The sequence below is a fragment of the Scophthalmus maximus genome, chromosome 14 (assembly GCF_022379125.1).
Source record: "Scophthalmus maximus strain ysfricsl-2021 chromosome 14, ASM2237912v1, whole genome shotgun sequence".
In the NCBI taxonomy this organism is placed as follows: domain Eukaryota; kingdom Metazoa; phylum Chordata; class Actinopteri; order Pleuronectiformes; family Scophthalmidae; genus Scophthalmus; species Scophthalmus maximus.
Window position 1 is genome coordinate 9564046 of NC_061528.1, and position 13882 is coordinate 9577927.

Consider the following 13882-nt stretch of genomic DNA (forward strand, 5'->3'; position numbering starts at 1 on the left):
ACAGAGGCGGACGCTGACGCTCAGTTAGCAGCGTCTGGCTCAAAGCACCAAACAGACGAGCGCGTGGTGTCGGTGAGGTGGCAGCTTTCACATGCAGCTGGACACAAAACACCTGGACATCAGTATCAAAATAAGTTTAGTCCACACAGATCATTTATCTGCAATACAAGGATATGTTTTCCAATTTTAAAAAAAATTATGGTTATTGCAAATTGTTGGACTGCGGCGTTTTGTTGGTTGGTAAAATGTTTGATGTCCAGAATTCCTTCAGAAATGCAATTGTACCAGTAAAATGTAGAATGTAGAATGTAAAAGCTGTGGTCACAAAACAGCAATGAGACCAATTGAGACAATGACAATATTTGTGTATGCTTTATCAAAAGAATATCTTATATACATAAAAAGAAGGTAAAAGTATAGTGGTACCAAATACCACAGTTGCTTCAGTGAAATTATTTAATTATTTTCATGCAGCGAGAGGAATTTCAGTGCTGCCTGATCCATATGCTTTCTTTGTTAGTATTATTATCATCATTATAGATTAATCTACGTGTATTTGAATCTATTTGTGTATCAATATTAGTTAGTTGCCAGAATATTTCTCTGCTTGTCTCTGTAATTTTACGTGTCTGCACAATAAGTATTGCACATCTGTTCGCCTTGTAAGCGGGGTTCCGTCCATCTTTTCATGGGGGAGTTTTTCCTTATTCAAATGTCATATTCTGCACAGATTGAAAAGTTTCTTGAAGCAAATTTTGTGATTTGTGTGACTTCCATAAAGTTGGGAATTTTTTAATCAACACTATCTAAATCAACTAAATCAATGCAGAAGAGACAGAGATATCCTACAGTTTTCCATGCCACACCATCTTTAATCAGTCCCTTCCTGCCTGATAAATCTTCACTTTGGGATTGCAAGCAAGCTGCAGTTTTAAATAATGCTTGATGGCACCACCAGGGTAACTTTCTGCAGACTTTGTGAAGCTCCTTGCAGAGCCTCACAGCATTGCTGTTTCCACAGGCTGAGTTGTATCGGCCTATACTTCCCTTGACCAGTGAACAGATCCTTGTTAGTAAAAATGGGTGGAGTGTTCCTTTAATCCCAATTTTTTGTTATTACTGTAAAGGTTCAAGGTTTGTCAAAGCCAGTCGTCCATTTCATATTTTTGCCAGTTGGCCACTATAGTGACATTTAAAACACTAATGAACCCATAATGCTGGATTTGCAGTATGCTGCTTTATTAAGTCCATGGATAGCAGCGTTAATGGAATACTAATTACTAAATTTCACATCATTACAGTAAATGAATTCCAATAGATAGATAGATAGATGGAAAGATACAGTTGTCTGTGGTTGCAGTAGATGCGATAACTTCTGCAGAGCTGCTTCACTTTTAATTGGTTTTCCCTATAACAGCACTGCCCTTTGAGCAGATATCATGAACAATTAAATTGGCTTTACTCTTTGTAAAACTGGTAACCGTTGCCACCAGGCAGTTGGGTATAGTGATATCTCTTTAATCATCAAAGGTCACACTGGGATGAATACTCCTTAAAAAAAAAAAAAAAAGTTCCAGCAGCAGATTTGGTATTTGGTATTTATAAGTGGTTAAATCTGTGCTTTGTCTCAGTTCAGTGTCAGTTTTGGGCTTCTGGCTTTTGCACTATGTTGAACAAGATTATGGGATAGACGGGATGGGGTGTGTGTTGGGGGGGCTTTTGATGCCCAACCACAACGGCAGCATAACGCATAGCCTATTTGTCGGATCGGATGCAGCAGCATCCTCTCCAAGCTCTGCCTCAGCACAGTCACACAGACGCCTCAGCCAGCGGAGGATGCTGATGCTGCTGCTGCTGCTGCCGGACGATCCGTGCCGTGCCGTGCGAGCCTTTTCCTGCTGAAATGAGTCTGCCACCGAAAGCGAATCACACTGCGACCTAGACCCCGCACCAAAAGAACTTCGCAACAAAACTCTTCCTCGATTTGGCTCAATTTCCACTTGACACCGCGGCAGCATGGGAGTCGCCGGCGCGGACGCAGCTCCACACCGGCTCCAGAAGTTGGACAGGCAAACAAATGTGATGGCATGAATGTCCCCTTTCCAGGCGGCGTGCGATCTTGCAGAGACCAAAACAGGTGGACGCGTCCCCTTTTTTTTGTCCAGATTCGTGTACGTGTGCGTTTTGGATTGTGTTATAGATCTGGTCAACATGAGGCAGCTGAATAAGATGCACCTTTAATCTGACTCGAGGCATGGAGGAGTATTGATCCCCGCAGAACCCACGGGCTGCCACTTGTTATTCACAGTAATGGAATGAAGACACTCCTCTTGATATGATGGATGAGAGATCCAGCAAGCTCGTCCTGGTTCCCATCCTGGCCGTGCTGTTTGTCATGATAGGTTACCAGTACATCTGTCCCGCCGGCAGCAATTCGTGCCCCTTCAAGGCCGGGGAGCAGTTCGACGGGGCGAGTCTGCTGTCCGGCCCGTACCAGGACAACGACGACTTCTACCGGGACCAAGACCTGGAGGACGACGGGCCCGCGAAGGCGCCCTCCAAGTTCAACTTCACCGAGCGGGACCTCGACCGGCACGTGGAGTTCAACATCAAGGGCTCCGACGTGATCGTGTTCCTGCACATCCAGAAGACCGGCGGCACCACCTTCGGCCGGCACCTGGTGAGGAATATTCGCCTGGAGCAGCCGTGCGACTGCAAGCCCGGCCAGAAGAAGTGCACGTGCCACCGGCCGGGCAGGGACGAGTCCTGGCTCTTCTCGCGCTTCTCCACGGGCTGGAGCTGCGGGCTGCACGCCGACTGGACCGAGCTCACCAACTGCGTGCCCGTCATCATGGACAAGAAGGAGGCCGAGAGGAACAGAAGGTACTGCACAAGTGCCGCGTGCGTGCGTGTGTGTGTGTGTGTGTGTGTGTGAATCCTCACTCTGTGGTCCCCGGGTCACTAGGGTCACAGAGCATTGGGGTCAAGGAGACATGTTTTGCTCTGTGCCCCCCCTTAAAACCACTGGGGCCCCTGGATGCATCCCCACATGAAACTTTTTCCTCTAATTGTTCCAGACTCCTCCTCTCTTGAACCTTAATGTGAGGGGCTGGGCGCCAACCACCATCTCATCCCTGTAGAGATATATTATGTCGTTGATGTCGTGAAGTTGGGGGCCACAGTTTTCTGTCACCATGTTCGTAATCTCCAAGGTAATGAATGACCCTATAGTGACGGGGAGATTTCACAATGAACACCAAACAACACCTATTGTGAAGAGGCACAATTTGCAAGCCCGGCGATTCGTTGGTTCACATTTAGTGGTAGGAGGGTGTGTATGCAGATGTTTGTGTGTGACACTGTGCAGAATGTAATGTAATGTAATGAATGACTAAAATGGCATTCAACATAATCTTTCACTTTGCTTTACCCCTCTATACAAATCGCCTGTGCTGGTCCTCTGTGGTCACATCAGCCTCTTCACAGAAAAAAAATGGTGTCGTTTGTGCAGAGCACAGTTCAAATGTTCTGGGTCCCCGTAGAGATGTTAATTTCCACTGGATCAAAGCTCTATATACACCTACTGAACATTGCCAGACGAAAAAATATCGCTGGTTTACAGAATCAGTTCACTACTGCTGCTGCACCACACAAAGTCTCTCCGTTTGATGCCGTATCATCTCAGGAGTTTGAAATTATTCCAAGACGGTGAAGTGGTCTGAGAGGAAAAAGCGAAAGCAGACCCACTTAATCCGAAAAGCATTAGCCCTATTTTTTTTTCCAGATGTAATTACTGTACTTGCAGTTGGAAATATATTTTCAATTGCATGAAACAACGGTGATGCAGTATGATTACTAAAGAGGGTGCGTTATATCAGCAATACTTGTATGTGTGAGTGGATCTATGTGTTTTTCAAAGAAGTAAGTGTTTCTTGAGTCACTGACTTTTAATCGCATTACACTTTATACCTGTCCACTATCCTGGCATGAGTCAGTTATGTATCCTCAAAAGATACTTTCACGAGTAAACAAAATGTTTTTGCCAGTCACACGCTGGATTTTTTTTTGAACAATTTCCCTCTGCTCTGAAATTACACAATCATACACAGAAGTACAAGGGCACATGATTTATTTCTGCTGTGCCAAGTGTTTCCTTTACTCTGGAAAGTGCTCACTGGATGTGACAGCTCTTCATTTCACAGCTGCAGCATCTATTCTGCACTTACCATCCTCTCACCCCTTGTTCTTTTGTGGGCTCCCGCAGCATCTATTCTGAGATTATTCTGCCTCGACCGAAGACTGTTGGCAGACGCACTACAAGTCAGACCCCCTCACAAAGCATCCACTGCACACACGGCGCATTTTCTAAGTGAGATGACTAAAAGCATTATGCAAATTCCACCTCCATAATCATTTTGTGTATGGGCGATGCCCTTAATTAAAATAATGATATCAGGTCAAAGTGAAAGAAGGCCCCTTGCACTGCGAAATACATTATTTGAAAAGATAACGAAATAATCCACTTGCTACATAAACATCTTAACTCCACCTGAAGGTGCAACGGGGAACACCGATCATTTGTCACTGACAAATTCAGAAGACATGCCCTTGTTCTATGGTTGAGGGCCTCTCAGATTGAGCGGCTGTCTTTCTGCAGTCCCAGGCATTCACCTTGCCAGCTCTTGAGTCGGCACCGAGAGGCCACAGGGGCGAGGTGGGCTGAGATGGCACCGCCCGCGTGGCACTGTATGGCCTTTTCAGCCGGGCAGGGCACGCAGCAGCAGGAAGGTCAGGAGTGTCAGCCCGCATCAGTGTGTGTGTGTCCTGCAGTGTGCTTCCTCTGGAGTATGTGATGTCAGTCAGTGACGGCGGAGAAGTGCAGCAGGTATGGGCTGCCTTTAGTTATTGTTGATATCAGAAAAAATATTTGATGTTTCTTCCTATTTTCTTTCTATTGAAGAGAGTGAGCTTATTAAGTTCCTCACTGCGGTACTTTACCTTTCGGTTTCCATCCTCGTGCAGTCAGAATATGTGTCTCCGAGATTAAAGAAGAACAACAGCAACACAGTTTTTATTGTTGCAGCTGCAGGTCTGAGGTGAGGAAGTGTGATTATCAAACATACAGCCTGAAGTCTCTAGTGTAGGATAAAATACAGTATACACCTTGCATAAATCCGCTGTTAGACTTTCTAAGCGTTCATTATATATGAACGAATAGCAGCCACATTAATTTTAAATGTCCCCTGCAGATGATAGGCTTTAGGAGTAAATGTGTTGATCTCACAGTTCTTTCAGACTCTGGTTTTATGATTTAAAAAAAAAAAAAGTTGAAGATATTATTCTACAGACGTCATGTCATTAGTGGTGGAAAGAGCCACATGAAAACTTATATCACTCATCAGAGACACGGTTCAGACCCATGTTCCATGCAGCCGCGAGGTCGTTGGACTAGAACGCGAAAACATTCATGCATTCATCAAAAACCCAAATCAGACCTAGCGGAAGGAGCACGGGACAAACCATAGGAAGAAGGGCTGGTTTATATACAGTACAGGTGTGTGGGAAGGCGGGGACAATCATCTGGGAACAGGAGGAAAGTCTGACATCTGGTGGGTGGGTAGAGTATGGCAGGAGATAATGGAGGAATAATGGCGATCAGAAAAAAGGGCAGAGATTAGAATCGTGAAGCAAAGAGAGAAAACCTTTAACAGATGAAGTGACAGACTTTCACACGACGTCACTCTAAGAGCCTGAGCTTGGTTTGTCTTAAGTTTACAATCTAGAGAGGATGAAGACAAATGAATAACCGCTGATTCTACTTGAGCTACCCATTTTCCACACCCTTCTTCGTGGAATTCATTATTAATCGCAGCTCGTCTGAATATCTTGAATAATTAGCATTCAAAACTGGACGTTCAGTTGATATACAAGTGAATAGATTTTAACAGGGTCGTCATTCTTGTTGTAAAAACGTTGCTCTTCTGTCGACAATGCCAGCATCTCTTACATTACGGTCTGTCGAAACTTGTCAAGACAAGATTTGTGGATCAAAAGTTTGATTAGCTTTGAACATTTCTACATGTGGTGTTTCTAAACGGTCAGTGTTTTGAATCAGTGTTGAACTGATTTATATTTTGTAAACATTTCTCCTCATCTTCTCACTGTTACAAAGCTATGAATCACTTGGGATTGAAACATTTGCTATGCAGATCTTTGATGAGCTCAAACACAGTCCGGAGACATGCAGCCCATTACTCATGAATTTGTATTCATTACAGAGATTCATATTTATTTTTGCTGCATCCAAGTCTTGTTTTTACCTTAAATAACCTTAGGTTTAAGTTTTCAGGTCCACTATTGCTCGTGAACGTTCAGGCAGAGAACCAATTCCCTTTTCTTTTCTTTTTATTCGTCCTTCAATTGATTTCTTTCAAAACTCTATTTTTCCCTATAACAACAACAGTACACAACAGTTTGCATCGCCAAGGTCATTAATTACAAAGAAAATAAGGAAAAATATGATTAATCAAACAGCTAAAATGATATTTATAGAAATGCTTTTAGCACGTATACTGCTAATTACTCCCAGTCATCGTCATCCTAATAGAAAAAGCTGGATAAATCAATCAATCAAAAGTTATTGTAGTAAACAATTATACAAATGTAATCATAAAACCCCCCAAAAAGTGATAGAACTAGGTGAAGCAACAGTAAATTAAACAGCATTATGCAGAATTGCAGACACACTCAGATTCACCAATCCTTAACATTCACAGGATGTAGGTGTTCTCCAAAATGTGCACATGATTGTGTATTTTCATGCACTTTCATGTTAAACTATCCTGTGTTTCTTTTTAGGTTTTACCCCAGTAACACATGTACAGTAGTGAGCGGTGTGCAGCAGTCTTTGCAGAGTGCATACCTCTGATTTTCTAGTTGGTTATTACAAACAAGCAAATCATCCTTGTCTATGTTTTTGTACGAAAAATGTAGGTTTGGTTTGAAAATACAAACAAGAGAGAGACTTCAAAACCCGTAGCTGCAGCAGCCAACACCAAATTAACAATTGATTTGCTTTATAGTTGTTTGTTGTTCAGACGCTCCAGTCTTTTTTTTTTTTTTCTTTCTTGTCTCATCCATTTTCCTCTCATTTGGCAGGTGCATCAATTCATGATTCGTATGCACCGTAAACATCCACACGGAGACGCGGACGATGTTCACAGCAACTGAATTAATATACATACATTTCAGAGTAGGCACCTCATTGGACAGTGTGACTTTGTCCCCCTTTCTCAGTTCGTCTCTGTTCCTTCCCTTTTAACTGTGGCCCCGTGGTAATTGTATGCACATGCTGATGGTGCAGTTTTTTTTTTTAATCAATTATAAAATCATCATTAGCCACTTTCTTGTTGCCAATGCATAATGAACGCTCAGTTCAAAAGTACAAAGAGACCTTAGCTAGAACACGAGTAAAATACACACACTCTTCAATGCTCTGCTTTGATGAGAGAGAGAGAGAGAGAGAGAGAGAGAGAGAGAGAGAGAGATGTGCCTATAAAGCAACGACAGAGAATGTCCTCTGCTGAGATTTTGGACATTTAGATCACAGCCTCCTCTACATTTCAAGAGGAAGGTGTAGATGTGGTTGTAGTGTATAAGAATAAAAAAAGATGGAAGCAAACCACAGGAAAAGACAGAAAATAACTTTCTGATCATTTGTCATTATAATGATGATCTGCAGTGATTTAGTTTGAGTTTTTGTCTTGATTTCTTGTCCGACGCTGTTAATGTACTTTATTAATTACATCCTTTATTGGCGGTCATTGAGTTGAATAAATCCGATGCGACATAGATGCAAAACTAATTGCGCATTTGTGTTCTGGGCCACTTCAAATGTGTACAGTAGCGTGCAGGGCGGGCGACGGAAATGTCCCGTTGAGTGCGTTACGAAGTCTCCAATATTACTATTAATGCTGAATCTAGTTTAGACTTTGAATGATGGATAGCATTACTTTACAGGAATTATCTGCTTGGCTGAGATCATTCTTTATTAATTATGTTTCTTTGCTTTAATTATGCAACTTTATAAGTAAATGAAACTGTGTGTGTCTCATCTGCTTATTTTATGGAACTGCAAAGGGATTTGAGTTCCTTCCTACAGTATGTTCCCCCCCCCCCCCCCCCCCCCCCCACCAGTCATCAAAATAACATAGTCACATTCCTTTTTTCTTTCCCCCCTACAACAGTCCTATAGGAGCAGTAATACATTGTTACTACTCGCATGGCACACTGATGACATGGCCTGATCCTCAGCTGAATAACACTCCACATCATATTTTATTCATAATAAGTGATGCAGGGAGAGCTGCAATTACAGTGTGGTCATTAATACTCACAGCTCTGAGCACTGGACCGTGCGTCTCTCACTCTTGTCTGCTACCTGTGCATGACATCTACAGTATAGCACGGCCGGGCTTCTCCCTGAACCGGCTCGTGTGGGAGGGAGTCATTACCAACCTGACCCAAATGAACTTGAACGCTGAGAGCAGTCGTACTTTTGCCAACACTGACACGGACGTCTCTGGTGATTACACAGTGTCTTGATCAGTTCGACTTTCAGTTTGTCAGTGAGCTGAGGGTCAAAGTGTATTTCTGTCCATAGAAAATAGCGGCTCGGAAAACAATTTTTGCCATAGTGTCTGTTACATATCTACATTGTATTGTACTACCTGGCATGATGCCGTTCAGTTGGAGTTTGACCACTTGTCATGCAATTGTAGAGATCATAGTATTTCCATTTCCTCTGAGCGCTTAAAGGCTTTCAAGTATAATAAGTATCAATGTTTGAATAGCTATCCTGTGTTGGGAATATCACAAATTTAAAGTTGAACGAAATCTGTTACCATCACTAAACCGATGAATTCTCTTGTTGCATTTTATGGACTTCCCTTCTGTGTACTCGGAGGGCCTCTTGTTTTATCAGCGGCCGAGAGACACCGAGACACGGCGACGCAGCAGGGTAATGGAAGACCTACAGACACAGATGAACCCGAGGGAGGAAAGTTGAGCAGATTTACAGTTCTGGTCATATTTTTTAGATGTGGGAGGCAGAGTGCTCACCACAATGATGGGATGTTTATTATGTGCCGAGCAGAGAGTGCCCTTGCAGGCCTTGAACTTCCAGGGTGCCGATATTGCTTTTCATGTGTCATTAATTCAAGTCGTCATCGCTGGCAGGCCTGAGCAGAAGTCGCACTTGGTTTGATAATTACTGTAAGTGTTACCTTCACACAGAGAGTGCAATAGCATATACCCAGAACGGGTTCGCCATCATTAAAAAGAAAATGAAACTGTCAAGGAAGTTGTTCAGTGTGGTACAAATTAGACAACGGCAGATCAAATGTAGAGTGCTGGGTGTTTTTCCTCCAACAGAAACTTTTACTACCTTTGGTCGAAGAAAGTCTTTGATGTGTTTAACAAGAGAATATTTTAATGCAGATATTCCAGTGCAGCGGTGAGGGTAAGAAGACGAGGGGAGGCTTAACCAAACCATCTCAGAGTGTTGGTTTGGGCTCAGATATTAATATTTGATAAGAGGGTGGATACTATATCAGACAGACGAAGTGTCTGGGATAGGAGCAATGACATTAAATTCCTAAAGTGGTTCATTAAAATAGTATCTGTTTGCTTTGGCTTTCGTCCTTTTGGCTGTATAAACATATGCCACTTCGATTTTTCACATTAAAACTTTACAAGAAAGTGACAAACCCGTGGTTAAATGGGCCAGATTCATTCGTTTTTTAACACATGCTACAGCTGCTCTAATAACTATTTCTGTGCTAACAATGGATAAAATGATCACGTGTAATGTGATGGGGGGCTGCCTGTGGTAATGAATCCACAGAGATTTATCCCCTCAGTTCTACCAAGCTTATAGCGCCTTGCAGAACAGTTTGGTCTCATGGCCGGCAACTTTTATTTCATTTCACTTTGTGCCATTCAGCCTAGTCCCCAGACACGGTCAGCAGCAGTCTTAAGCCAAAAAAAGGTCTAAAAACTCACGACCTGCCCAGCAGATATCAAACAGCAGACAGTCGGACAGAAAGTGCAGCGTTCAGAAGCTGAAAAAAAGCCCCAGACATTTCCTCGAGGTGTTGGTAAAGACCAAACACAGAGCTAAAAGAGTCCGGATGAATGCTGATGTGTGCAGGTGTCAATTAACACTTTTACAGCAATTCATTTAACATTTAAATAGAATGGAACAATTTAAGCTGCAGAATAACAGGATGATTACGTTAAGATTACGTGACCACAAGAGCTCTAATAATCTCCAGGCTCCTCTGTATTTCTTGTATTTCTTGTTTTATCAAGCAATGCTTATAAAGATGTGTAGTACTTTATGTGTGTGTACGCAGTTTTCAGAAGTTTAAATCATGAAGATTTGTTTTTGGACACCATGTTATGTCCGTCTCTTGTTGGTAAGGCGACCGGTGCCCCGGCTCTACACAGAAATCTGTTCCTTGGTTCATGATTCACCAAACAGGGAGCCCCGAGTTGTCTTCACGCATTACTGCACAGGGCACATCGATTGAACAACTGAGCCCTTATAGGCAATTGCAATTTCACCGTTTGGGAAAGATGAAAAGCTCTGCATGTGTATGAGTTATAATGAATATTTGTCTTTGTCCATTTGGCTTGGGGCCGTTTGAGGTGTGGACGTTACCGTCCTTCCCTAACAGCCACTCTAGTTGATGAAAGCTGTGCGGCCTCGCCAGAGCGTCCTTGCTGCTCTGCTGCTGCCGTCAGATAACTTGCTGCTCTGGCAAATATGAATCTCCGGTTGTTTGATTCAGCTTTTATGGTGTGATTAAAGAGTGGCATTTGCTCAAGAGGCTGGCTCGGACTCCCGTGATCCAGTCACAGTTTTCTGGAAGCTGGCGTCGGTAGGCTCAGAGCTTTCTGTGGTAAAGAACTGGCCTCGTCGAATCGGACACGGCAATGTAGAGCTTTTTTTATATCGGACAATTTCAGTTTCCTCGTTTAAACCAATAGAATTAAACGCCGAAGATCCTGCTGTTTTCTTGTTCCGATCTATAAAGGAATACCCTGTTCTGATTCTGAACTGTGTGTGCCATCATGAACTCTCAGGTCCCAGATGTGCTGTCATGGATCTGAAGCTTGTGATCCGCTTGTAATCACCCCCTGGACTGAGGTAAAAAAAAAGAAGGAGAAGAGAAGCAAAGCACCTCGTACTGATCTAGTTAAATGAAGTCATCAGTGTGATGAGAATGAGTCAGCTGGTGCAGCGATTTAAAGATTCTGTGTTTAATGTCCCCAGGAGGCCTGTTTGGTGGCTGAGCTACGCAAGTGCTCCTGTTATCAGAGGGGCAATTAACTCTGGCTCTGTTTTCCCTCTAATTGAGAAGAGAACATTCTACATCTGTACTATGAACAGTCCATAAAAAAGTAATTTTTTTTACCATGCATTCTTTAGTGTTTGCCCGGGTCAGCAAATTCATGAACATTGCTTTGAAGACTATTGGCTTTATACCACTACTGCAGCTTTTACGCTGCCTTGCAAAAAACATTTGGCTTTAGACTCACTATTCTAACCAGTGGAGCTTTCAGTGTCACCAATGCAAGACACAAAAGAACAGAGGGAAATGTGCGCTTTAAGTTTTAATTAATACTTTGTATTTTCATTTTGCACATAATTCCTAGAATCACTCCAAGGAAGGAGGAAAAAAAGAGAGAAGAAATAATGTTCAAAAATCATATGAATAAGGCAGACTGGGTTCGCTTCCTTAACAATTCATGGAGGAATGTTCTCGCCCGCGTGTGGGCGTGTATGTTGTTCATACACACGTCTTTACTTGACAGATTGACGTATCAAACAGTGACGTGGAAAAAAATGCCAGCGGAGGTGCCGGGCTCTGTTATTTCTCACTGATACCTGTAAGACCTGACGAGAGGACCACGCCAGGAATAGCCGCCTCTGTAGTTGATTTATTATAGCAACCTGGGGAAAAGTCATCTGTCCTTATCTGGGGCGAGCTGGTGACAGCTAAGTCATACTGTGGGGAGGGGGGGGGGGGGGGGTTAGCTGAGGCCGCCTGCCTCGCACTGCTCCACAATTTGGATTCAGTGGTTGACGGAGCACCTGGCACACTTAAAGTTTAAGCACAGGTAGAGTCACCTATACATTGTGCCGTTGGCATGTATGTATATATACATGTATAATACGTATCAAATAAAATGGTGATCCATAAGATATGTTCAATCAATAACATCTTCACCGCCGGTGTCTTCGGCATCCTCGATGTACTGCTGCATCAGTCAGACGTGCTGTGAGAGTGATTTGAATAATCTCGCTGAACAGATTGCGGTCCAGATTGCCTCCAAAATTCCTGCATTTATAAATAGTTCCTTGTTTATTTTGGAAAATGATTAAAGACATTAGATCAGCAGTGCACATGTACTTGTTTTTCATTAATGTCCAATATATAATTTAGTACAAAGCCACCACGTGAAGGAAAAGCTCATTTTGATCACTGAATCACTAAAACTGATTTTTAGAATCCAGGAATATCCCCAACTTTCTGTATCTCGGTCTGATTTGACTTTTGGGCGACAGCTACATGCTTTAAAACCGTCTACGCGTCTCAAAGATTCAGATATGGTGTATTTTGTATGTTATGGTGACTAAACAGTAGTTTATTTCCCAAAGGAGAAGAATTGTCACCTTTAAGATCAATTCCTGTTCACACCCACCGACAATATTGCAGCATAAATTGGATCTCAGGCCACAGTATAATAAGTATGGATTGAAAAATCCGTCCTAACAACAGCATGGCACTAGAGAGCGGGGTAACATCTTGCCGCATCGCAGAGTGCTGGTGTGGAACAAATAGCATTATGTTTCAGCACATGTTGTGATACAGCACATCAACCTCATCATAGGAATAGGATGTCCCTCAACGTGCGTCGGTCCTCTCGAGGTGCCGGATGAGCGGCCGCAAAACAAGAGCTCCAAATCCCACTCACAAATCCTGGGATCAGTTGACTTCTCATCAGCCCTCATTCTGCATCGGGGGGTGAACTTTGCTTCATTCATCATTCTGTGTGAGCCTCCGCGCTCGTGTTTTGAAACTGAGCGGTGAATTTATTTACTCTCTCTTCGAGTGTGGTGAGAGGAAATTGTCTTAACACTGGAGGCATTTGCTGCACTTGTAATGCCGGGCATGTCTGTGAATCATAATAACTTACAGAGGGAGGAGCGGCATTAAGTGTCTTGGAGTGCCTCATTTTGAACAATACACATGAATTTTCAGCAAATGACTCCTCCCCCCCCCCCCCCCCCCCCCACGCCATAAAGAAGCAGATTATGCCTTTGTTAAATATTTCAAGATGCTGAACAAACCCATACATATTAATGCGACATGAAATAAATAAGCATTGATTCTGGTTTTCACATACCAATAAAAGTCAGTATATTGTAGTATATCAGAGCCCTCAGCACCAACGTGCAGAGACGTTGCAGGGTTGTTTCAGGCCTGGGAAATGCAATGCAGGGTGCCAACATGACTAATGGGCCTAACCTGGATCCCCTATCGACTTGCACAGAAATACTCAGGGATTGATTTGACTGCTTATGCCACTGCCATAATCTGCCCTCCAATGATATGGTTTCATGGCTATTTGTAAAACTGCTGCAGCTGCCTTTTTTCTTAATGTTGGTTGTAATCTCAAATTTGATCACGCTGGCTGCTCAGCGAGGAGCCATGTGTCGAGTTACTCCTTTAAATTCAACCGGCCGCGTCTCCCCTGCCTTACAAGACTGGATGGATAGATTCATTCTCTGGATGTTTAGAGTATAGGTGTG

At 43.1% G+C, this 13882-nt stretch overlaps 1 protein-coding gene across 1 annotated transcript in view; it reads left to right on the plus strand.

Moving 5' to 3' along the window:
• The first annotated feature begins 11 nt into the window (after positions 1–11).
• hs6st3b (heparan sulfate 6-O-sulfotransferase 3b) overlaps positions 12–13882 on the plus strand; it is a 53819-nt gene continuing 39948 nt past the window's right edge. Inside the window, exon 1 of the mRNA XM_035651617.2 lies at positions 12–2883. Within this exon, the coding sequence (XP_035507510.2) occupies positions 2336–2883 (548 nt within the window). The 5' untranslated portion in view covers positions 12–2335. The remainder of the gene's footprint in view (positions 2884–13882) is intronic.